Source organism: Pistacia vera, unplaced genomic scaffold (genome assembly GCF_008641045.1).
Source record: "Pistacia vera cultivar Batoury unplaced genomic scaffold, PisVer_v2 Contig332, whole genome shotgun sequence".
Classification (NCBI taxonomy): domain Eukaryota; kingdom Viridiplantae; phylum Streptophyta; class Magnoliopsida; order Sapindales; family Anacardiaceae; genus Pistacia; species Pistacia vera.
In genome coordinates, this window is record NW_022196149.1 from 447,170 (window position 1) to 472,859 (window position 25,690).

The window sequence follows — 25,690 nt, forward strand, 5'->3', positions numbered from 1 at the left end:
CTTTACCCTTAAGATTTGACATATGGCTGCTTTTCAAAATTTATTTTCCAATTTTTTATTTTTTTAGCTCTTTTTTCCCCCACCCACCATCCACGGAAGTTCACTCCTCTCTTCTTGCTCCTTCCCCACCCACGTGCAAAGTAGGAAACGCCACAAAAACAGCATGATACCTCTTTGTGGATTGCCAGAAAAGGATTCCTGTTGATGGCTCTGAACCATCTATCGCCACTCTTTGTGAAGAAGAGGTGAAAAATATGGGTTTTGCACACACTCTGAAAGCGTAAGTGACGACAAAGACGGGAAAGAACTGAAACTTGGGTTTCTTCTTTTTCTAATCAGCCCTTTTTTACGATTAGTGGCAAGTGTGAAAAGACAAATATTTCCTTGGTTAGTAACGGAACTTGTGACGGCGTCAGTCCTAGGGTCGTATCTGACTAATTTTTGAAACATGAAGGATGATATTGGTATAATGACCTTAAAGTCAGCATCTAACTTTAATTTCAAAACTTAAGGGGTGGTTTGCGCAATAGACCCGATTAGATTGGTAAACATGAAAGTATAAAAGAATGCTTCGTCTCTAGTTCAAGGAAACTTCAAATTGCTGGGAGGTGGAGATAAATTAACTTTCATAGTTTTCAGAAATAGTACTGTAGAAAGTTCATCACTTGGTAAGAAGCCTTTTCGGAGTTTTGTCAAAGATCGGCCTGATCAACATGCCACCTCGAGGGGTGCAGTTGCGAGTTCTGGATAGTCATGTAATTAATTAAATTTGATCCAATTGGTCCTACGTAGTTATTGTTTTTAGTTTTTTTTGTGGAAAAATTGAATTTTATATGTTTACATAAGCCACGTACCTCGCTGGCTATAGTATTGCGTGAGGGAGCTGAGTTTAACTTAGATCATGCTTTATCTGTGTAGGTGGTGATGGATAATGGGATACTCCAAGTGACATTGTCGAATCCTGAGGGAATTGTAACTGGAGTTCGTTACGGCAACATCGACAACTTGCTTGAAGTTATTAATGATGAATCTAATAGAGGGTACTACTACTACTACAGCTACCTTTAGCTTTACAACTGTTTTTAATCTTCATTAGTCTCTTTCTACATCTCTCTTTTACTGTTCTTTGAGTTTCTTTCGAATTCTTTCGTGCCAATGTTGTAATTCTTCTTTGAATATGCTTTTTATGTGGACAGAAAACCTGTTTAGTATTTGAAAACCTGAGTTTGTAGGGTACACACAGCATTAATAGCCATAGCAATTCACCAGTTAGTCTACACATATTTGACATTATTAAAAATTTAAGCTTCAGTCTTTTGTTTCATTCAAAAGTTGAAGCTTTTGGGAGAGCTAAGACTTATTTTCCGAAATGCGCAATATGTAGGTACTGGGACCTTGTTTGGAGTGCGCTAGGAAGTACAGGAACAACTGGAATATTCGATGTGTAAGCCTCTGATGCCCCTCTCTATCTTAATAAAATCAAAACTAAATTGTTAAGTCAATTTCGTTATTCAGTTTAAATCATGAGCACATGCTCCTGTTCGTTAATATCTAAGATCACTGTGCAGGATTAAAGGAACAAGTTTTAACGTTATAGTGGAAAATGATGAGCAAGTAGAAATATCATTCACAAGAACGTGGGATACATCTCAGGAGGGCAAGCTCGTTCCTTTAAACATAGACAAAAGGTCCTTAATTTCTTAAACTATACTACGTATTATATGTTATAAGTGTTAAATTGTATCGATCGTCTGCTTATATTACAAAGCGTCCTTAAAATTAATGGATGTTGCTCTATATCTGGTCATAGGTTCGTACTGCTTCGTGGTTGCTCAGGCTTCTACTCATATGCCATTTATGAGCACTTAGCGGAATGGCCTGCTTTCAACCTTGCCGAAACAAGAATCGCCTTCAAGCTCAGAAAGGACAAGTAGACAAGTTTCCTCCATTTTTATTTCTTCTTAATTTTAACATTTAATTCAGATTATTAATTGGAAATGATATATGAACAGGTTTCACTACATGGCCATAGCAGACAACAGGCAAAGAAATATGCCATTGCCTGATGACAGGTTGCCACCAAGAGGCCAAGCCTTGGCTTATCCTGAAGCTGTCCTTCTTGTTAATCCAGTGGAGCCCGATCTCAAAGGAGAAGTACGTACTGCATTGTGATTGGAATTAGACAAGCATATCTATGATTAGTGATAATAAATGAGAAATGGATGCAGGTGGATGATAAATACCAATACTCGTGTGAGAACAAAGACATTAGAGTACATGGGTGGATTTGTAGAGACGAGTCGGTTGGTTTCTGGCTAATTACACCCTCTGATGAATTTAAATCTGGTGGACCTCAGAAACAGAACCTCACTTCCCATGTGGGCCCCACCACTCTTGCTGTAAGAATTATAATTATTTTGTTTTAGAACTTTTAACATTTAACACTATCAACATTCTATCTCATAATAATAGAACTTAAATTAAGAAAGAAAAAGATGGTGTTTGATGAAAATGGTATGATCAGGTATATCTCAGCGCCCATTATTCTGGAGAAGATCTGGTGCCCAAGTTCAATGCTGGAGAGCACTGGAAGAAAGTTTTTGGCCCTGTGTTCATGTATTGTAATTCTTTATTTGATGGAGCAGACCCGCTTTGGCTTTGGGACGATGCAAAAGAGCAGGTTTAATCTTGACCCAAAGAAATTGGCCAATTAATTCATAAAAAACAAATACTTACTCGGTTACTCCAATCAATGTAATTAAATTAATTTTCAGATGATTATTGAGGTCCAAAGTTGGCCTTACAATTTCCCAGCTTCAGAGGATTTCCCGAAGTCGGACCAAAGGGGTAATGTTAGTGGTAGACTATTAGTTCAAGACAGGTAATTAAGCCTGATGAAAATTGCACTTGGTTTCAAAAAATATGTAGATTTCATATATGATGAAATTAAGTTTGGAATAATTGCGATGCCTAGGTATGTTTATGATGATTACATTTCGGCAAGTGGTGCTTTTGTTGGGTTAGCTCCACCCGGAGATGTTGGATCTTGGCAAAGAGAATGCAAGGTGATTTTGGCTAACTTCTTTATTTTACTCCATTACCAAGCCACTGATAGTTTTGTTTCTCTATTTCTCTTTACTAGGACTACCAGTTCTGGACTAGAGCAGATGAAAATGGCTTTTTCTCCATTAATAATATACGCGCAGGCGACTATAACCTTTATGCTTGGGTTCCTGGTTTCATTGGAGATTACAAATACAATGTTGTTGTTAACATCACCTCAGGTACTGTGATACTGCCTGCAGGAAACTTGTAGAAATAAAAATAAAGTTCTATTTAGTCAAGGGAAAGCAAAGCATTTTATGGTTGATGTAACATGTGGTACAGGTTGTGACATTGACATGGGTGTTCTTGTTTATGAGCCTCCACGAAATGGACCCACATTGTGGGAAATAGGCATCCCTGATCGTTCTGCTGCTGAATTCTACGTTCCTGATCCTAATCCAAAGTATATCAATAAACTTTATGTCAATCATCCTGACAGGTTAGGCCATATGTGGATTCTTAGGCCTTTTCATTTTCACATTTACTGCCAACTTGGGTTTGACCTTATTCATCTTTTAATGGCAGGTTTAGGCAATATGGATTATGGGAAAGATATGCAGAATTATACCCCAATGAAGACTTAGTTTACACTGTTGGGACGAGTGACTATGCTAAAGATTGGTTCTTCGCTCAGGTTACCAGGTGCGAATTATACATGTATTGAGCTGTCTATGCAATTAGACTTGAAAGTTTTCCTTGATCAAAATGAAAGTCCCTTTTGCATTTCAGGAAGAAAGATAATAACAAATATCAGGGTACGACGTGGCAAATCAAGTTTACACTTGACGATTTGGACCAGAGCAGTACTTATAAATTGAGAGTGGCAATTGCATCTGCAACTTTTTCTGAATTGCAGGTATATAACTTCAAAACTGATTACTAAATATTTCAGCAAGGATTTCCTCACATATAAAATGATTGATTTGTTTCGAATGTGATTTTACACTGCTGAAAAACTGTCTTATTTTCAAAGGTTCGGGTTAATAATCCAAACGCAAATCGACCTCTCTTTTCAAGTGGACTAATAGGCCGAGACAATTCAATCGCAAGGCACGGAATTCACGGGCTCTATTGGTTGTTTAACGTAGATGTACCAGGTGCCCGTCTTGTTGCCGGTGATAACACTATCTTCTTGACACAACCACGAACCACCAGCCCTTTCCAGGGGATTATGTATGATTATATCCGCTTTGAAGGTCCTTCATCTTCTATTTCTAAGAGAGAAAAACACTGAGTTTTATTAGAAGCAGAAGTCGATATCCTTACAGCCTACACGTCTTTGCAATATAGCGATATGTAGAATGTTAAATGATTTATTCTATCTTATAAAATCCTTTGTATCAAATTTGAGGAGCTGGGACTTAAGCCCTATGTGAATGGCATTCTTTTTTTTTTCCGCTAGCCACAGTCCGCCCAAACAGGGGTGCCCATATTATTGATAGCGGTGATAATGACCATCAATCTGCATAAACATTGACAAAAAAATATTATCAACAAAATTTATACAGAGCCCATGAATGTAATTTAAATCTGGTCACTTGAACTTCACCATTTTACATCACTTTATAATTATAATTTGTATAAGGGCTAATCAATTGTGACATCCTTTGACTTTGGATAAAATTAACATTTAGGATACAACTTAAAAATTAAGAGTAGTTACATGTATCATATCTTTAATGCAAACATTAATAAGTGGATTAGTGTGAGATCTGTTCAAAGTTAGATGTATTTGGTTGGATATTAATCACATTGTAGTAGATGATTGAAAAAGGAAATACCTACTTCAAACCTAATAGTTTCTTTCTTGTACTTATAATTGCAATGTCATTCTTCATCTTGTCAAAGAATGGTGAATAATTTTCCCTACATTTTCCCGAGGCATTTGTATTGTACTCTTGTTTATCCAGAACAATAGCCTAAGGCTTCTCTGTACAGAGCATGCTGCCTATGTCTTCTCATCTTTTTCTTTTACTTTTTTTGCAATGGCTGGTTCAGCCCATTTCTTCTCTAGGAGTTCGGTTGGATGTTCAAGATAATCAAGTAAATTTTACTTGCATGCAAATTTTTTACCTTTTCTTTGTGGTGCAGGATTGCTATTGTATAGATTAGGCGAAGGAAGAGTATCCAATAATATATAAGATTTGGTTCCTGTCATCTCATGGCCTGGATTTTGATCATGTCACAACATTGCAGGTGGTTCTGGACAATGGCGTTCTTCAGGTCTCGTTATCAAATCCAAAGGGTTTTGTCACTGGAATAAGATATAATGGCATTGACAATTTGCTTGAAGATCAAAATGATGAATCCGATAGAGGGTATATACATCAGTTTATTAATTAATATCCAAAAACAGTCCAAATTTAAACTCATTTTCTTTGTTCTGTATATTTTAGTTACTGGGACGTAGTTTGGAGCGGGGAAGGAATTACAAGGAAAAAGGGTTCATTGGATAAGTATGATCAGCATCAATCCTCATAAAATCTCCAATGGTTAATATCATGATACAGGAATCAAAAGGGTTCATTAGTTAATGGATGAAAATAAAACTGGTGTTCATTGCAGGATTGAAACGACAAATTTTACAGTAATATCACAAAAAGAGCATCAGGTAGAACTCTCATTTACCAGAATGTGGGACCCCTCCATGAAAGGAAAGGTCGTTCCCTTGAAGTTCGATAAAAGGTCCTTTTTGCTTGAATTTCTTATAAATTGTATGAATAAATAATGCAAGTTATGAATTAATGATGTGATGAGGAATTGATTCTATTGTAGGTTTGTAATGCGAAGTGGTTCACCTGGCTTCTACACCTATGCTATATATGAGCACCTAGAAGGATGGCCTGCTTTTAATATTGAAAATGTCAGGATAGCATTCAAGCTCAGTAAAGACAAGTACATGAACTTCTCACATTCTCTTTTTTTGTTTTCCCTAAATGTCGATTGAGGTTATGATTGATAAATCATGGCAGCATAATTCCGAAATGGAAAAGAAAAGAAAAAGGAGATGAAATTTAGCTTGAAAAGCAAATTACAAATATTTCAATTAATGAACCAAAATGGGAAAATATTTGACAGGTTTAACTATATGGCAATAGCCGACAACAGGAAAAGATATATGCCCCAACCTGATGATCGGTTGAACAACAGAAGCCAAGCTCTGGCCTACCCAGAAGCAGTTCTAATGGCGAATCCCGTGGAGCCGGAGTTCTCAGGAGAGGTACTTCTAGCTTGGTATTTATATCTTGAAGATTATCATAGAAAACTGTTAATTTGAACATGTATTGCTTAGTACTAGTGATCTTGAATTATATAAATATATATAGGTGGATGACAAGTACCAATACTCAAGTGAGAGCAAAGATATCAAGGTCCATGGGTGGATATGCAACAATCCGCCTGTGGGATTATGGCAAATCACTCCTAGCAATGAGTTCCGATCAGCTGGACCCTTAAAGCAATTCTTGACCTCGCATGTCGGCCCAACTTACTCTCATGTAAGGATTTTCTTATTTATTGTGTTAAAAAAAAAAAAAAAAGGCTTTTACAGGTGTTATGAATCTATGATTTTGCCTCTTATTAAATTGCTATTATCAGGTGATGCACAGCACCCATTATGCTGGAGCGGATTTGACGATGAAACTTGAGCTGGTGAAGCATGGAAGAAAGTTTATGGCCCTGTCTTTGTGTATCTTAATTCTCTGTCAAATGGAGGTCAAGCCCAGATGCTCTGGAGGACGCTAAAAAACAGGTCTCGAACTCGAAGACAAAAACTGCAATCTTTAACTACGCAATTAACATGAACATGGTAATGGTGTTGCTGACAAATTAGTTCTGATAGACAATGAATTGATGATGCCAATTTGTTTTCAGATGACGATGGAAGTTCAAAACTGGCCCATGATTTCCTAGCTCAACGATTTTCCTCCATCAAATCAAAGGGGAAAAATCGTGGTAGATTAGTGCTTCAGGTGGGTACCTTACTTGTAAATTTTTAATTATGTTGATCAGTTCATGCTTAAATTCTATCAAAGTCTTAACGATACGCTTGTCCAGGTATTTTAGTGTTAAGAACTACCCGCAAATGGTGCTTATGTGGGTTTAGCACCCCAGGAGACGTTGGATCTGGCAAAGAGAATGCAAGGTCAATTTAAGTTGGATCTCTTTCAAAATTTCGGGCCCAAAGAGCAACTGGCCCATCTAGTCCAATAAGTGATTCTTGTACATAAGTAACTGAATTTGTCTTTTTTTTTTTTTTTTTAACTAGGGTTTCAATTCTGGACAACAGCAAATGCAGATGGCGAATTCCCATCAATAATTACGAACTGGAAACTACAGTCTTGCAGGTTACCTGGTTTCGTTGGAGATTATAAATATGATGATGTTATTACCATTACCCCAGGTCTTATTTTGACTTCTTTATGAACTTAAAATTCCTTTATTGTATGCAATAGATTAATACTGTAAATGCAAAGCAGGTTCTGATATTAAAATGGACAATCTTGTGTATGTGCCCCCGAGGGATGGCCCCACAGTATGGGAAATAGGCATCCCTGATCGTTCAGCTGCAGAATTCTATGTTCCTGATCCTAATCCAAAGTATATCAACAAATTATTTGTCAACCCCCCTGACAGGTTAGCTCTTTAACTTCTAAAATAATTTTTTTAGGTAATAATCTATTAATGCCCTTTGGTGTTAGACACCAGAAAAGAAAAATTTGTGTTTTCTCTTCACTTAAAAGCCATAATCTCACTTAGAAACAGTAATCAGTAGTGCTTTTGAAACATTGCGGGTGTTATTAATTGATCGAGCACCAATCTATTTTTTTTTTTTTTTTTTTGCAGGTTTAGGCGTATGGATTATGGGAAAGTATGGAGAGTATATCCTAATGGAGATTGTGTACACGGTTGGCCTCAGATTATAAAAAAGACTGGTTTTTCGTCAATGTAAGGTCTAATTCTTCCACACTGGTTTTGAGTTGAATTTCTCATATCGCCCTTATGTGTATATAGTGTTTGGGCTCCTTTTTCTTAACTACTTTTAGTGAGTTTACCCAAACCATTTATCAGTTTCTTCATAGTTGATATGTGTTACCACCACCAAGATGATGCATATTTAAATCTTCACTACATTGCTGTATATACATATGGATTATATGCCAATTCTACAAAGATATAAGAATGCAACATCTAAAGAAGACGAGACTAAGTAGCTAGCTTCTGTTAATGCTTCATGTCTTGCTTTATCCAATGAGAATTTTAGGCTTAATGCTAATGAATTTCTGCCTTATTAAAAATATAGTTGCACTGCATGCAGGAAGAAAGATGTACATATCAAGGAACCACATGGCAGATTAAGTTCAAACTCAATAAGATTGATAAGAGTGGAACATATAAACTGCGATTGGCGCTGGCTACTGCAAATGTGCTCAATTGCTGGTATTCCCTATGTTTCGTGTTTCATTACATCTTCAACCCTATTAACTTTGAGATTGATGATTAACCATTACTTGAACAGGTTTAGTAACATCAATGATCAATTCAACAACAAAGCATGCTGATTATACTTTCCTGTTTTTAATTTGGTACCGCTGCGGATTTATCCTTAATTTGAGTTTCTTTTTTCTTCCTTAAAGGTTCGGGTAAATGAAGCTTTAGAGAAACCTCCTCTCTTTTCAACTGGGGTAATTGGGAAGGACAACACAATTGCTAGACAGGAATTCATGGGCTCTACTGGCTCTACAGTTAATGTCCTAGCAGAGCACTACTGGAAGGGGATAATACCATTTCTCTCACCAAACAGAAGCATCAGCCCTTTCCAAGGGATTATGTATGACTATATTCGTTTAGAAGGTCCTCCCTATCAAAATTGTAACTAGATCTAAACTTTGATCTTAATTTGATAGAAAATTCACCAGGAAATTGACATATACTATGGAAATAGACTTTCAGTTTCAGCCAAAACACTATATCAGAATGTTCTTAGTAAAGTTTGCTGAATTATATGCTCTATATATATATAAGGGTTGGCCAGCTTTCAGTATTCCTTTTTCCATGTTCTATGTTGATCTCGCATTATAAGATAGATGATGAATCCTACGTAAAGGGATGATTAAAGGGTTCGTAAGATTATAGGGAATTAAGAAGAGTACTCCATTACAGATTAATCTTTGAAATTGATTTTATTTATTTAACTTTGTCAAACGGAAGAGTGCAACCAAACGTAAGACTGAACCCCCTTTCAAGCTAATTGGTGCCGTAGATTATAAATTGTTGCTGCTGAAACGAATAATATAGTATCGTGCGTATACGACTTGGGTTTATTTTGACTTTGTCAAACGGGACAGGGGAAGATGAATCTTAACCACATTCTTTTCTTTTTGTTTTCTAACCTAATCCACCCAGTGGCGTCAACCAACCCATTTGAATTATTTAACATAAAAATCTAATTAATTTCATCCTTTCAATGACCACGATTCTACAATTTTTTTTTTTTTTAATCTTGTGGAAGAAGTAAAAGAATGATAATGCAATGGTTGATATAACTAACAAACTAAAGCCTGACCACTACACAGTCTGCACCTACTAATCTGACAACAATTTGTTTGTCTTTTTATATGATATTTTATTGGTATTGTAGGTTTTGTCGTACATACATAAGAAATCAAGATTTTTCATAGGCATCATATTGAAAAACCTTGGGCATACTTCAGTTTTAGATCACTGGAGTCACTGATCCCCTGAAGATGGATTAAACAGCGAATTCTTCAAACTTCGTTGGGTACCTCAAGATGATAATTTGCAGATTGGATCCCCAAGTTCATGTTGGGTTGAACTATATTTAAAATATATAGAGTGGAGAGAGGAGTCGTCTTGACTGCCCGTTTATGACTAAAAATGACATCTCCCATAATTTTATGAATCATAACTTATGCTTAAGTTATTCTTTGAGATTAACCAAAATAATGTGTTAAAAAATTTGAAGTATCCATGTTCATACATAAGGCCGCAAAATAGCGACTCAACTAGATTTAGTCACTACCAGACTGTAGCTTCAGCCCCTTAAATACACGTAAAACAGACCAATTCATACTGATGCAGAGATATGGAATTTGTAATTCTTAGCCAAAGTAGAATCCTGTACTTGTTATTCTTAATAGTCATAATTAAATAAGATTTCTTCCTTATATCTGGTGCTTTCCTTGTTACAGTAAGGGTTGTTACCATTTTCGGATAGATTTATTTCCTTTTCGGATTTTTTAATCTCTTTGGGGTCTCTAGTCCACCTTTACGTACCTCAATCACTTCTTTGATATAGTTTTAATGATTTATTTAAAAAAAAAAAATGGTTTACTACTATAAAGGTTTATTTGTTTTCCTGATAATAAATGGTAGCAGTACTATTCTTGGTAAGTTTGAGAGAAAATCTTGAATAATAAACTTGCTTTGAATTGTTATCATTATACGCTTTTGTGAAAATCAACGAAATTTTGTTCCTATTTCAGTTTCGTTTTTGTTTTCGTATTCTCATTACGAACACAAAAAGCCACAAAAAACAAAGAACAAAGAAGAACCAACTCTCCTGGAAGCAAGCATTCTTTCCTTGCAGTTCTCTACTTCTCATAAGGTAGCCTCCTTGTATAGACCTTGACTCTGCCTTCTCTGAACGCAAAATATTAATATTAATACAATAATATTTCACTTTGAATTATGTGATACACAGATGATAATTATGCTAGCAGTCCATACAATTAATTACCTATGCACCCAACAATAACAGAAATCTATATAAGGAGCTAACCACATCACATGGGCACCATTGTTTTGCTATATATTAGGGCTTCATATATTTTGTCTTAGTCGGTTCTTCAACCCATTCTGTTGCCTATTTTCAAAGGTGGGCAAAGCTAGTTCTTCTATATAAAGTCATCGTCTCAAACGAAAAGTACAAACTATAGAAGAAAAGAAGAGAGAAAGAGGGCTGTGATGGCTAGCTTCCTCTCTCATGCACCAAACATTAGTGACGACAAAGTAAGAGATCACGGGAAGAAAAAGATGAAAAAGGAATTGCTTTGTCTCTAGTTGAAGTAAACCAATAAGTAAAAAAGATCCTTACAAGGGCTTTGATTCCATGTTCACATGTCTACTCTTCGTGTCTAAATATTCTCCAAAAGTTCACGTCGGCATATGCAGTCTGGATTGAAAAAGTGGACAGAGATTACCCAACTTTTCTGGTCTATTTCGTCGTGGACTTACATACAATACTCATATATAATATTCTCTTCATTTCAGAAATCACTGCTTCACTAGAACCTGAATTGGCCTCGTCAAAATGCCAAACAAGTTTATGAAGATAGCAAGGGCCCAGTTCCAGTCCCCGTCTCTGTCCTTTTTCTCTTGTTTCTTTTGATTGTATCATCTCAAGCAGTGAAATTACAAGTTCAAGATAAATATGTAAGTTACTGTAGCATTATTTTTTTGTTATTTTCTTCTTTGCTGTTGTTATATTACGTCCCTGTTGTCTCACTTTAAAGGAAAATGACTTTATGGAAAAAGGTCCTGAAAATAATTTATGTTAATTACCTGTTTAATGGAATCATATTTCCCTATTCAGCCACGTGACATTAATGGTCACACTCATTGCAGGTTGTGATGGATAATGAATTACTCAGGTACAATATCAAATCCACAGGGCATCGTCACTGGAATAAAATTTCGCGGCATCGATAACTTGCTTGAAGTTCGTAATCTGAATGATAGAGGGTACGTCGGCCACAGATCTTTATGACCCTGCTCTGTATCTTGTGTCTTTTGGCCCTAAAAGTGTACCTCAAATGCTCTTAACGATGACATTATAATGTGACAAAAGAACCTTTTAGGCCAGCAATTTAATGAAAATCTCTTAGTTTTGAACTTTGAGACTTTTAACTTCACAAAAATTAAAATTTCAGATGTTAAGTTAAGAAATAATAAGAGGACCATCTTTTATATGCAGTTACTGGGACCTGGTCTGGAGTGAGCAAGGAACCAAAGGGACAAAGGGGACACATTGATAGGTATGTATTCTAGTCTTGGCTGGAATGTCTCATGAAGCCAATTATTAAGTTCTTTTCTCAGGAAAAATAGACATTTATTTTTATATTGCTTCAGAAAAATGCACTTTTTTCTTTTACACCATTTTCTTACATCTGGCATTCCTGATCAATTGGGCTATGTGAGTATATGATATTTTCTAACTACAGAAATCATGTATTATTTGAGTAAAATCTGAATCATAAACCGATTGCAATGCAGGATTGAAGCCACAAATTTTACAGTGATAGTGGAAAAGGAGGAGCAGGTGGAGCTCTCATTTTCCAGGATTTGGAATTCCTCCCTTGAAGGAGAGGTCGTACCTTTAAATATTGATAAAAGGTCTTTTTTTTTTTTTTTTTTTTGTTCCCTCAAACTAATATCTAGTTATTGAAAACAATGATATATCAATTATTAACAAAAAAATGATGATGGGAGTCATTTTCCAGGTTCATAATGCTTCGCGGTTCTTCAGGTTTCTACTCCTATGCTATTTTCGAATACTTGGACGATTGGCCTCCTTTTAACATAGACAATATCAGGATGGCATTCAAGCTCAATCAAGACAAGTAAATAAACCTCTGCTACATTCTTGTGTATCATCGAAATTATTGCATTAGTAGTTTAGAGAATAAGGATTTTCAAATGATCTTCGCCATTGATTATGTGACTCAAAACATAAGGTGAAAAGAATCTAACGATTGCGAGTTTGAATGCACAGCTTTCACTACATGGTCATAGCAGACGACAGGCAAAGATACATGCCACTCCCTGAAGACCGCTCACCAGAAAGAGGTCAAGAACTGGCCTATCCAGAGGCGGTTCTCCTTGTAAATCCTGTGGAACCAGAATTTAAAGGGGAGGTACGTTTTCATAGTTTCTACCTCCATTAACCATAAAGAAAACCTTAGACTACATTGACGCAAAAAAAATTAAGGATGTCAAAGAAGTTAAATCAGAGAGAAGAATTATCAAATTAATATAAAAAATGAGTTCGCTGTGCAAGCAAAAAGGTTGTGGATTTTTTCATGTTTTAGGGGATCATCCTGTTGTGATGCATGTGACCTCAACAAGAAGTTTCAATTTCAGGTGGATGATAAGTACGAGTACTCATGTAGGAGCCAAGATATTTGGGTCCATGGCTGGATATCAAACAAACCGCCTGTGGGGTTTTGGCAAATATCACCTAGTATGGAGTCTCGATCGGCTGGACCACTCAAACAGTTTCTAGCCTCTCATGTCGGCCCCACTACTCTTGCGGTAACTTTTTTTTATTTATTTTCGCAAATCTCCCAATTTTTCTAGTTTATGTGTTGATGTCAATGTTCTTAGGCAGATTAATGAATGTGTAAAATATACATGCTGAATGCAAGAAATTTATAACAAAAGCCTTGATTTTTACCTCTAATATTAATTTTGATTAATATGTTTTCATCAGCTTTTTCACAGTGTTCATTATTCGGGAGGGGATCTGGTACTAAGATTTAAAAAAGGTGAACCATGGAAGAAAGTTTTCGGCCCTGTTTTTATCTATGTTAATTCTCTCTTGGAAGGAGATGATCCACTACAGCTCTGGCAGGATGCTAAACAGCAGGTGGGAAAATCATTTGTGATAATCTATAAACCCTAGAATCTCAACACATTTGAATACCCATTTTAACTGGCTTATCTACTCTAAGTGAGCAATGGCTAATACAAGTTCTTCCTTAGATGATGAGTCAAGTTCAAGACTGGCCCTATGATTTCCCAGCTTCGGAAGATTTTCCTAAATTTGAACAACGGGGCAGTGTCAGCGGTAGATTAGTAGTCCACGATAGGTATCTCCTTGCTACCTATTCCCCATCTTCCAGTTTTCATATAAGTAGCATTATTACAAATAATTAATGCAGGGGAATAAACATACCAGAGGTGAAACTTATTAGTGAACTGGACAAAATTCTTTTCCATGTTTGGTTTGCGAGGTTTAAAGTGATTCCAATAATTTCCCCTAAACCTTCAGGTACGCTAGTAATGAATCCAAACCCGCAGATGGTGCTTACGTGGGCTTGGCACTTCCGGGAGAGGCTGGATCTTGGCAAAGAGAATGCAAGGTAGTGTAATTTCATTACTGCTTTGATATCCATCTTGAGCATTAACATCGGAAAACCCTAACTGAAAATAAATAGGGTCCTTCTCACATAAAACCTTACTGATTAAGTGCAATTTTTTCATCAGGGTTATCAATTCTGGACCAGAGCGGATGAAAATGGCAACTTCTCGATTTATAATATTAGAACTGGCAACTATAGTCTATATGCATCAGTCCCTGGTTTTATTGGAGATTACAGATATGATGCTAACATAACCATAACCGAAAAGTCTAATATTGAATTGGGTGATCTTGTGTATGAACCTCCAAGAGATGGCCCAACATTGTGGGAAATAGGCATTCCTGATCGCTCTGCTGCAGAATTCTATGTTCCGGACCCAAATCCTAAGTATATAAACAAATTATATTTGAATCATTCTGACAGGTTAATTAGCTATCCACTGCCTATTACTTGATATTTGTCTCAATTTTTCATCCTTATGTTTTATAACATGTTTCAGAATCCTTTATCGGGAGAATCTTAAACAGTCTACTGGTGTTATTGCTTTTCCACGTTCATGACCATTTTTTATAATCCAAACTTTTATTTTTTATCAATTTTGTTGGCAGGTATAGGCAGTATGGACTATGGGAAAGATATGCAGAGCTATACCCTGATGGAGATTTGAACTACAAAGTCAACTATAGTAACTATACTAAAGATTGGTTTTTTGCGCAGGTTACAAGGTCAAATTCTTTTATTTTTTTTATCTTGATCTCCTATATGATCATACTTATATTAGTAGCCTATTTACGGTGAAAAATATTAGTGCGAATAAGCAAGCCAAAATCAAACTGGTGTTTGCATTGCAGGAAAAAAGACAATGCAACATACGAAGCAACTACATGGCAAATCAATTTTAAACTTGACAATGTAAACGCGACTGCAACATATAAACTGCGATTGGCCTTAGCTAGTGCCCATGAATCTAACTTGCAGGTAATGAAACGTTAAATTATTTCATCATATGTCCCTTTAAGTTCCATTTTCATGAAAAATTATACGTTTTTCTTTAAAATATAATATATTTGTTCCTTACAGGTCCGGATTAATGATCCTGTGGTAAAACCTGCTCTATTTTCGACTGGGATAATAGGGAAGGAGAACACAATTGCAAGACACGGAATATATGGCCTTTATTGGTTGTACAACGTGGATTTGCCAGGGGCTAAGCTTCTTCAAGGAAATAATATAATTTTTCTTACTCAAACTCAGAGCACCAGCCCTTTCCAAGGGATCATGTATGATTATATTCGTTTAGAAGGTCCTCCCGACTTCTAATTCCACCAGCCATAATTCTTTCTTTTTTCTCATCGCTGCAAATTATTCATCAAATTGTAAATCTGTTGTTTTTGCATTCAAAATAAATGATATTATAACAATTATTTAGCTACAATTAGTTAATTTCATCTTAGTTCTTCTAATTTTTGGCTCGGCTCAATAAGTTGAAGCAATCTCAATTTGCTCGACTTCTATGTGTGGCTTCTGTTTATGGGATCCTTTAACCTTGTTTTGAATGTTGTCTACATATATGTAACTGGAGAACCTTTGTAATCGAAGGTACAGCACCGTCCATGATGCAACAGTCATGGAAATTAAACCCTGAATGCTAACAGAGACATTAATCTTCAACAGCCAAAGGAATTATTAATGAAGTTTATCTTTTCCATATATAGACAAATCGGTATTACTTAAAGCAAAAGCAAAATTTATGACTTCTTAAAATTACAGATTTTCTGAACATCACGTATGCATTCTGATGAGGTTTCGTCGCCAATTAATACATATCCTAGGAGTCCTAAGGTTGGATTATTTATGTCTCACACAAAGTTGATGATTCTGTCTGCTATAGTTAGTGCACATGGCGATTCTTGTACGCCTCTATAATATACTCCAAAAAGTGCTGGTGGCGACTGAGTAAAGAATATACAATTAAGGGAGTCCAGAAAGTAATCTTGGCTTCTAGTTCAAGTAAACCAGCCATGTTCCCTTTTATAAAGCCTTGAAACATACACATTATTTTCTCAACTGATATGACAAGAGAGTAACGAATACATACACATTATTTTCTCAACTGATGTGAAAAGAAAGTAACGAATTTGCTCTAAAATTACCCAAATTGAGATTATCTCTGCACCAAAGAGCTTCCAGGAAACTGAAAATGGCAGCTCCAGGAATGCAATTGCATATCTCTGATCATCATGTACATCAATGCTTTTTATTATTATAAATTACATTCTTTTTCTTGAATATTTTATCTATGCTACCTTGTAAATCCTTTCAAGTATGTTTGTCTTTATTTAACCTTCCCATTCAACTAGGTGGTGATGGAAAACGGCATTCTCCAAATTACTATATCAAAACCAGCGGGACATGTGACAGGAATCAAATGCTATGGCATTGATAATATGCTTGAAGTTCGTAATAAGGAGCATAATAGAGGGTACATGGCATTAGAAACTACTTATCCTTCTTTGTTTTTCTAAAGCTATTTTTCAAATTTTGAAGTATACATTGCAATATAAATCTAGGTACTGGGACGTTGTTTGGAGCGAAACAGGGAGCACTGGAACAACAGGAACATTTGAATTGTATGTCGAATACCTGCATTATTCCCATTGGTTCCACATTATTTGTCATAAAGTTTTTCTTTCTGAATTATATACATGTAAGTTAGTTTCTAAGCAGAAAACCTGATACTATGCAGGATCGACGGAGAGAGTTTCAGCGTCATAGTGGAGAATGAGGAGCAGGTAGAGATATCATTCAAAAGGCTGTGGGATGCATCCGAGGAGGGCAAGCGCGCTCCCCTTAATATAGATAAAAGGTTCTAGCATAATTTTTAGCTTAATAAGGATACAACTAGATAACAATAACATTGATTTTATTAATGAATTTCCAGATATATAATGCTTCGTGATACCTCGGGTTTTTACTCCTACGCCATCTACGAACACTTGGAAGAATGGCCTGGCTTCAACATTCCCCAGACAAGGATTGTTTTCAAGCTTAGAAAAGACAAGTACGCAAATTGCCTTCAGTTTGTTCCATTATAAGATATTTGCCCATACTGATTTGTGCTAACCAAGACCCAGGTCCCTTTCAAATATTATTGGGAATTTTCTGTTCAAATTGTGATCTTTTGCCCTTTGGTTTGGTCTCTTATGAGCAATTGCATGAAGGAAAATTCTAGCCTATACCTCATGTTTTCAGTTTCTTACCCTAGCGGCAAAAATTATGATAGCCAAGTACATGGTTAATGATGCTATGTTTTGGACAAACAGATTTCAGTACATGGCAGTAGCAGATAACAGGCAAAGACACATGCCACTGCCGGACGACCGGCTACCAAAAAGATGCAAAGAACTGGCCCCCCCAGAAGCTGTCCTGCTTGTCAAACCTATAGAGCCAGAGTTCCAAGGAGAGGTATTCCTTCTGCACCTTTTTCCTTCATCATCACCATTGTCATTCAATATTTGCTTTGTCTAATTGTAATGAGTTATATGTCATGTCTAGGTAGATGACAAATACCAATATTCATGTGAGAATAGAGATCTTAAGGTCCATGGGTGGATATGCAATGACCCTCCAGTGGGATTCTGGCATATAAATCCCAGCAATGAGTTTCGATCAGGCGGACCGCTCAAACAGAACCTAACATCACATGTTGGTCCCATCACTCTAGCAGTGAGTTGCTCCTTTAGCCTAGAATTCTTTGAATTCTGGTACTTGGGTGCCATCACTTTCATACCTTCAGATTCTAAATTTTATGGTGTCTGATTAAGTGTACATTTATTAAAAATGCTATAATCAGATGTTTCTCAGCGCTCATTATTCTGGAGAGGATCTGGTACTGAAGCTGAAAGAGGGTGAGGCATGGAAGAAAGTTTTTGGACCTGTTTTTTTCTACGTCAACACTTTGTTGGATACCAATGATCCTCTCTGGTTATGGGAGGATGCTAAAGAGCAGGTCTAATGCACCTACACTGTACCTTCTTTTTTTACGTAATCATAGTACATATACATACACTTCGTACTCTAAACCAAGTTAAAATTTCAGATGTTGACAGAAGTCCAAAGTTGGCCCTATAATTTCCCAGCTTCCGAGGATTTTCCAGGGTGGAATAAACGGGGTAGTGTTAGTGGTAGATTACAAGTCCGAGACAGGTTGGTATTTTATTTGTTTTTTAGGATCTTTCTACCTTTCTGATTTACTGTCTGGCTGTCTTTCGATCCTTTATTTTTTACATTTTTTGATTCAATTTCGTAAACATAGTATTAGTGCACCAACAGTTCATTTCACTGTAACTGATTTTGATCAAATTAGTTTGAATGACTACACTTGCCTAGGTATGTTAGCGATGACTCCATATCAGCCGGCGGTGCTTATGTTGGGTTAGCACCCCCTGGAGAGGCAGGATCATGGCAAAGAGAATGCAAGGTGATCTTTGATCTCTATTCTATTTACATACCACATTCACTGTGAATAAGACACTAGTAAAAGGACTAACATTTTTTTCCTCCAATCTTCATTATTACGGCGCCTATAAATCTACAATGTTTGCTTCAATATTCAAATGAAGATGCACACAGCACAGTTAGGTCGTGTCGAGTTGGTATTCTTGTTAATAACATAGTTTAGATTAATTCTCCAACTTCTGTGTTCTGTTTCTGATCAGGGTTACCAATTTTGGACGACAACTGATGCGAATGGCTGTTTTTCCATCAATGATATACGTATTGGGGACTACAATCTTTATGCATGGGTCCCTGGCTTCATTGGAGATTACCAAAATGGTGCTCTCATTACCATAACTGAAGGTATTGTATATCTTTCAAATATTTCATGTAACTCCTAACTCTTAGATTGTAAAGTAAAATTAATCTGTGATTGGAAAAAAACTAAAGCAGGTTGTGATATTGACCTGGGTGAGCTTGTATTTGAGCCTCCAAGAGATGGTCCCACATTGTGGGAAATAGGCATCCCTGACCGTTCTGCAGCTGAGTTTTATGTTCCAGATCCAAATCCAAATTATATCAACAAACTTTATGTTAACCATCCTGACAGGTTAGCTCTCCGTCCTGAAACTTTAAGAAGTAAATTATCTATAAAACATTGAGCCAAAAAAGAATCTGGGTGGAACTTGAGATTATGATCAAGTCATACTACGGGGCCTCCCTGTCTGCTCCTCCACATGGAGCATGCGTCCAGTTTAATGCCATACTTAGAAAACTTTTTCATTGATGTTATGGAGAGATTGCTGATTTGATCTAAAAGTAGAATCACAATACCCTCTTCTTGGCAGGTTTAGACAATATGGATTATGGGAAAGATATGCAGAGTTATACCCTGAAAATGATTTAGTTTACACCATCGGTGATAGTGACTACAGAAAGGATTGGTTCTTCGCTCAAGTTACAAGGTTTGGCTCTTCCCATATACAAACAATAAGTGACAAAAAATCAAGTTATTTAAAAGAATGACTATGAATTCTTACCCACAAATTTTTTTTTTTTTAAGAAGAACGTTTACTTTCATGAACTTATCCACATTAGAGGCACACAAAGATAACCAACAAGTAATGATAATTGTCCAACCAACATGTAATAATATTTTTCTGTTGTCGTAACACATTTCATTTTCTTTATCATATTGAGCCCCTCACCAACAGATTCCAATCAACACCACAAGCTCTAAGTTTGATTATAGTCATAGATGTTCTACACCTGAAAGTTTGGTTTCAATGCAGGAAAAAAGATGATACCACATATGGGGCAACTACATGGCAAATTAAGTTCAATCTTGACAATGTGGAACAGGTTGGAACCTATAAACTGAGAATAGCCCTAGCAACTGCCAATGTTGCAGAACTGCAGGTAAAGAGCTCAATCGCTCAATTCCTGTTCCACTTCTTGCTACTCCATACTGCATGTGAATTTACAGGTTTGAATATTTTTCTGGAAGGTCCGGGTGAACGATCCACAAGCAGATCCTCCTACATTTACAACGGGACAAATTGGGCATGACAACACAATTGCTAGGCATGGAATCCATGGACTCTACTGGCTTTATAACATTGATGTGCCAGGGGCTCAGCTTGTGACCGGGGATAATACCATCTTTTTGACACAAGCAATAAGCACCGGCCCTTTTGAGGGGATTATGTATGACTATATTCGCTTAGAAGGGCTCCCATCTGCTAATTCTAAAAAGTAAATTTAATTGTTTTTTATTTTAAAGAAATTGAAATCTGAAGAACTTATTATCTTTATATGTGTATTGACATAGAATAAATTTCTATGAGCAGCAATAAATGTGAAAATTAACCACGTATGCTACCTCCCACACTGGTTTCATGCATCCAAAAATGAAAAATTTTCAAGATTATACGGACTTCTACTTGCCAAACTCGGTGGCAAACAACTGAAATCCACTTATCACACAGCCCAATTTCAGTCTCATTTGCAACTCGGACTATAACATTTTATTGGGATTTGAATTGGACTATGATCCACAGAAAACTCTTGGTTACCCTCTACCTCTAAGTCTGGAACAACAATTAGCCAACGGTTTCTTTATCAAGCGGAAAAATATATATAAATGCAGCGATGAAAATTATGTTCTGGGTAATGTAATTGCCATGGAGAATGGCTTAAGTGGAGAATTTACATAGATTTATGAAGTCTCTTCTTGGTATCCTCAGCTTCATCAGCAGCTTCAACCTGCATCTTGGCAGTCTGCAGATCAGCTTCGGTGGCTTCCTTCTCACTTCTGGCTGTCACCTTCTTTGCCTGCACCCATTTTTTTTTTTTTTTTTTTTTTTAATATCAAACAAAACAAAAGAGAAAACAATTCTAAGGAAGGCCATTCAACTAAAATTACAAAGTTAAAACTATATATACCAGACCAACGAAGAAGGCTTTGAAGTAGCGAAAACCTTCCTTCAATGAAGTTGTGAAGTACAGACAATCTACCTTCATGCGTGACATTTCTTGTTTTCTCTTAGTTTCGGTGGCGGTTAATTGCGATTGGTGATGAAGAGGATCTTATCCGATCCTCCATTTTTCATGCTGAGCAACTTTCTTTTCAGCAACTCTCTGTTCACTCTGGTCAATACCAGGTTTACACGTCCGTGCTGCTCTCTACGTGGCCGCTGTTGGCCTGACGCGTGCCATATTTTAGTTTGATTCTTTGTGAAATGACATTTTCACTCTTTTGTCAAGTTAAATGATCAAGTAATAATTAGAGATGTCAATTAAACTTGTTTGATTTACTTGACCTGTAGGCTATAGTTACGTGGGTTTAGTGTTCGGTCTCATCATCGGGGAATTTTTTTTTTTTTTTTTTTTAAATAATTGGAGAGTTAAGGTTAGTTTATACATATTTCAATTTGTTGATGCGTAATTTTGACACCAACTAATTAACATGTGCATAACGTTGGTTGGTCAAGAGATACACGTGGGTATTGATAACGTGTAGAGTAAATGCAGCAATGAGAACTTTTTAAAGTGGTTCGGATGCTAAGGTAACGAACCCTACGTCCACTGATAGTTATATTAGTATTGTGGGTCAGGTCGCAACAACAGACTGACTTACAAATGATTAGGGAAAAGTAAACACAAAGATACAAGAGAGAGAGAGAGAAAGCTAGTTCAGAGTGTCAAAAGGCCGAATCCCCCCAATGAAGAGGTCTTCCCCTTTTTATAGTGAGATGAGTGCAAGTAATCATCATTAAATCTGTGGGTTAGTGCGAATGTCAGGGCAAAATCTGGCTTTACGTCACATTGCCTACCTTCCAAGCCGATTTCACGCGATATGGAGCGGGGAATGGACACCTGGGAGCTCCACAACGTCTGGCAGGCCTGACGTGCGCTTACCGTTCTGACGGGAGCAGGTCACACTCCATCATGTGATTTCCCACGTCAGCTCTTGATTTCCCAGGCATAACACAATTATTTTTTTAGATTTTGAATATTTTATAAATCTAATTGTATATAATATATTTACATACCATATTTCATTTAAACTATATTAAAATTAGAAGTTGTAATATATTGCAGTTGGAGTCAAATTATAAATTAAAAAACTTAGATTGGATAATAAAGAAAAAAAGGGTATGTAAATATGTATGTGGAGTGAGCCTTTGGTATGATAAAAGTACAACTTAATGGTATAGGCTATAGCAAGTGAAGCCAATATTTTATATCTTGTAGAGATTAAATTTACATGGATTGTAATCCTATGCTTTTGAGACTAGAGATATAATATTTCTCATATTGAATAAAAAAAAAAAAAACAAATTAGTATAAGATAAGTGTATGCCCAACCTTGTATAAATATCCATCATATTTATTAACTAAATTAATACAACTTTTCCTTTTACTTGCTAAAGTATTTATTTCAAATAACATCAAAAAGTATAGCTTTTTTAATAAACATGAAGTCTAATTAAATAAGAGAAACATACATTAGAAGAAATATAGTAGAATAAAAATTTTAATCTTAGAAATAAATAAGAAGATAATTTAGTTTAAAAGGGCGTAATATATATATATATATAAAAAGATTCTCCATTTGCAAGTATCAAAATAGTTATTAATGAATACTAATGGGCCTGTTTTGGCCACTTTATCACGTGCTGAGGCATGGACACATTGGTACATGGCATGGTACGTGAGGACATAAAAGTCTTTTGAATCCTCCCAAATCTGTCGCGACTATATATACCTTCATCTACAAAAACTAGGGTATATAAAGCCCCCAATTCTCTCCGCCCAAAAATTCTTCACAGCGAACGTTAAACCAGAACTCAACCATTTCCACCACCACCACACGTCACCTCTAATTAGTAACTTCAATTTCTCCATTCAGTTGTCATTTATTTCATTAATATTTCAGATTCTCGCACTCTTTTTTTTTAGTTTTTTTTTTTTTTTTTTTTTTAATACAATTAAGAATTCGAATCTCGACTTAGATGTGGATTCTATTGACAGATCACGTGCGGAATGGCGACGTTTGAGCTGTACCGGAGGTCGACGATCGGGATGTGCTTGACTGAGACTTTGGATGAGATGGTTCAAAACGGTACGCTTAGTCCCGAGCTGGCTATCCAGGTTCTTGTCCAGTTCGATAAGGTACGGTTATACTATTATGTATAAACGGCTCTGTTTGTGGATGTTTTTGGTTGTTCTTGATGTGATTTATTTTTGTTGGGTTTTGTAGTCTATGACCGAAGCACTGGAAACTCAAGTGAAGAGCAAGGTCTCCATTAAGGTATTTATTTTTATTAATTTTTTTTTTTTAAATAGAAATACTTTAAGTTTAGAGTATTATTCTTAAGTTTATTGATATGTTGTTTAAGTGTTGTTTTTTATTTTTTGGGATTTGTGTTGATGAAAATCTTGGGGGTTTGCAAGTGCATTATTGGCGTGTAAGTTAAGTATTGTCTGCTAGCAATTACATGCTATTGTACATGCAATGATGCAAGAAGCACTTTACATTTCAGTACATTGGGTTTATTTTTATTTTATCTATTGAGATCTGATAGAAAGTCAGCAGTTTAAGTATTTTAAGATTGCAGCATATAATTCCGTGGGTGGAGATGGTAAGTAATAAAAATGCCCACAAGCACCTATATCATGGCACGAAAATAAATGCTAATGATCTTGGACCTATTTTCCTTTTTTAATAACATTAAATTTTATTCTATCTGATTAGTTAGGAAATTTAAAAGATGTTTGTTAATTTTCATTGATATGTGGTCTTGTATCCGTTTGCAACTATCAAGAGAATCGTTTTCCTCCAGATTAGCTTCTTCCCTAGGCTTTTCTAGTGTGAGATGTCCTGTCAAAAAATTGCATTTAACTTGGTCCAGAGAACTTTTAATTACGTGAGCATGAACATTTGAAGGAATATAGCATTGCCATGCCTACTGCTGGAAAAATGCACCAATTCCAGTATTAGTACTGGTAGAATGGTGAATGTGAACTTGCACCGGTATGTAGCTGTTGATGACTAAGTTTGGCAAATACTCGACAGGTTGCCTAGAAGTCATGAACTACTTGGGATACGTTCATGTGGTTAATTACAATAATTATTGGGAAAATCGGTTATTTAGTAATGCTCTTATTTATTGTTGCTTCTGGTATGTTTACTATAATTATTGTTCCTGAAATCTATGTATTTACTCTAAATCGTTGATTGTAATGCTCAGTTTTATTCATAAGGAAATGAGTAATATACATCTGTAATCTCCATGACTGCCAAATTTCTGTTATGGTGGTTGTTCACCCATAAGTCCTTCATGTATTATGAACTTGTAAAATTGTTGTAAAATGTCAATTTGGTGATTGTTGCCTATCATTTCTAGGAAGGAAAACAATTGTTTTAGTTTTTCAACTCACGTGATACATCTGATCAGGAGGATGTTCATAGTGAATTGTGATTGATCTGAACATGAGGGTGTTTCTAGTTTCTGGATTTCACCTTTCAGCCATTTAGCTTTTATTTTTATTTATTGTGCGTCACCAATAGTGTGTGCGTGTATGTGCATGAATGTGGTGGTGTGCATGAATGTGTTTATATGTGCTTGCTTTTATGTGTAAGTATTCCGTTTGAATAAGGAACAGGTCCTTTGCAATGCAATTTTCAATTTGATTAGCAGAAATTAATAACCTGGGTTCTTGCCCAGCTAACCCAAGCTAGCCTTTTATGTTGAAAGCTGAATTTGTTGAACTTTTATTTATTCTGTATTGTACAGGGACATCTGCACACCTATAGGTTCTGTGACAATGTTTGGACCTTCATCTTGCAAGATGCTCTGTTCAAAAACGAAGATACTCAGGAAAATGTTGGTCGAGTGAAAATAGTGGCATGCGACTCAAAGCTACTCTCACAATGAGATGCAGAAGATTGGTGTGTCTGCTGGTGGTAGTGTATGGAAGAAACTGGGAATTAGTCTAATTTCACGGAGGAGCTGGCAATTATAGGAGATAATTGAACATATATTGTAAAGCCATCAACCGATACTACTGGAGTTATTTGATGATACATTGAGGCTGCTACATGCTTATTAGATGATTTTTCTTGGTTCTTCTTTTGTATTTCAAGTAAGATAATGAAGATTAGCAAAGAATTTCCGTGACAAAATCATGGAGGCTATGAATTTATGTTATCATTGGTATTTATTCGTGCTGAGACAGTACATTCTGCCAAAGTCTATGAATTTTAGGAGGCAGTCTACTTTCTTCTATGGGGTAAAACAGGGTAGTCATAGAAATAAAAATGGTTTATGTATATTGCAATAACTCGAGAATTGTGGCCNTATTGTGCTTCACCAATAGTGTGTGCTTGTATGTGCATTTGTGTGGTGGTGTGCATGAAT

At 36.1% G+C, this 25,690-nt stretch overlaps 5 protein-coding genes and 1 pseudogene across 8 annotated transcripts; 5 read left to right on the top strand and 1 right to left on the bottom strand.

Moving 5' to 3' along the window:
- The first annotated feature begins 918 nt into the window (after window positions 1-918).
- LOC116137690 (probable rhamnogalacturonate lyase B) lies at window positions 919-4,480 on the top strand. Of its 3 annotated transcripts, none has more exons than XM_031423370.1 (14): window positions 919-1,040; window positions 1,385-1,444; window positions 1,569-1,688; window positions 1,811-1,930; window positions 2,013-2,154; window positions 2,229-2,399; window positions 2,525-2,680; window positions 2,775-2,881; window positions 2,975-3,065; window positions 3,143-3,284; window positions 3,388-3,544; window positions 3,631-3,747; window positions 3,835-3,961; window positions 4,079-4,480. In XM_031423370.1, the coding sequence occupies exons 1-14, from the start codon at window positions 925-927 to the stop codon at window positions 4,337-4,339; spliced, it is 1,887 nt and encodes a 628-aa protein (XP_031279230.1). In that variant the 5' UTR covers window positions 919-924; the 3' UTR covers window positions 4,340-4,480. The 3 variants fall into 3 exon arrangements, with proteins under 3 accessions (XP_031279230.1, XP_031279231.1, XP_031279232.1); XM_031423371.1 differs by having other exon boundaries at window positions 925-1,040; window positions 3,143-3,289; window positions 3,357-3,544; XM_031423372.1 differs by having other exon boundaries at window positions 925-1,040; window positions 1,569-1,687; window positions 1,825-1,930.
- A 566-nt stretch (window positions 4,481-5,046) lies between these two features.
- Window positions 5,047-8,984, top strand: LOC116137669 (annotated as a pseudogene).
- A 2,767-nt stretch (window positions 8,985-11,751) lies between these two features.
- LOC116137696 (probable rhamnogalacturonate lyase B) lies at window positions 11,752-15,677 on the top strand. The gene is given in 15 exon segments (XM_031423379.1): window positions 11,752-11,777; window positions 11,779-11,868; window positions 12,101-12,152; window positions 12,154-12,161; window positions 12,400-12,519; window positions 12,627-12,746; window positions 12,899-13,040; window positions 13,267-13,437; window positions 13,616-13,771; window positions 13,888-13,994; window positions 14,177-14,267; window positions 14,392-14,690; window positions 14,876-14,992; window positions 15,119-15,245; window positions 15,348-15,677. Coding segments are annotated over 15 exon segments (1,860 nt in total). The 5' UTR covers window positions 11,752-11,757; the 3' UTR covers window positions 15,588-15,677.
- Window positions 15,678-16,360: 683 nt separating this feature from the next.
- On the top strand, window positions 16,361-20,665 carry LOC116137689 (probable rhamnogalacturonate lyase B). The gene is made up of 15 exons (XM_031423368.1): window positions 16,361-16,509; window positions 16,628-16,749; window positions 16,838-16,897; window positions 17,014-17,133; window positions 17,209-17,328; window positions 17,591-17,732; window positions 17,823-17,993; window positions 18,121-18,276; window positions 18,367-18,473; window positions 18,657-18,747; window positions 18,986-19,127; window positions 19,218-19,374; window positions 19,613-19,729; window positions 20,057-20,183; window positions 20,272-20,665. The coding sequence occupies exons 1-15, from the start codon at window positions 16,468-16,470 to the stop codon at window positions 20,521-20,523; spliced, it is 1,926 nt and encodes a 641-aa protein (XP_031279228.1). The 5' UTR covers window positions 16,361-16,467; the 3' UTR covers window positions 20,524-20,665.
- On the bottom strand, window positions 18,859-21,490 carry LOC116137688. Of its 2 annotated transcripts, none has more exons than XM_031423366.1 (3): window positions 21,210-21,490; window positions 20,977-21,098; window positions 18,859-19,394 (listed from the first exon to the last, which is right to left on the bottom strand). In XM_031423366.1, the coding sequence occupies exons 1-3, from the start codon at window positions 21,294-21,296 to the stop codon at window positions 19,376-19,378; spliced, it is 228 nt and encodes a 75-aa protein (XP_031279226.1). In that variant the 5' UTR covers window positions 21,297-21,490; the 3' UTR covers window positions 18,859-19,375. The 2 variants fall into 2 exon arrangements, with proteins under 2 accessions (XP_031279226.1, XP_031279227.1); XM_031423367.1 differs by having other exon boundaries at window positions 18,860-19,388; window positions 21,210-21,489.
- Window positions 21,491-23,027: 1,537 nt separating this feature from the next.
- LOC116137693 (transcription initiation factor IIA subunit 2) lies at window positions 23,028-25,623 on the top strand. The gene is made up of 4 exons (XM_031423375.1): window positions 23,028-23,155; window positions 23,301-23,441; window positions 23,530-23,580; window positions 25,067-25,623. Exons 2-4 carry the CDS (start codon window positions 23,313-23,315, stop codon window positions 25,205-25,207), a joined length of 321 nt encoding a protein of 106 aa, XP_031279235.1. The 5' UTR covers window positions 23,028-23,155; window positions 23,301-23,312; the 3' UTR covers window positions 25,208-25,623.
- The last annotated feature ends 67 nt before the right edge of the window (window positions 25,624-25,690 follow it).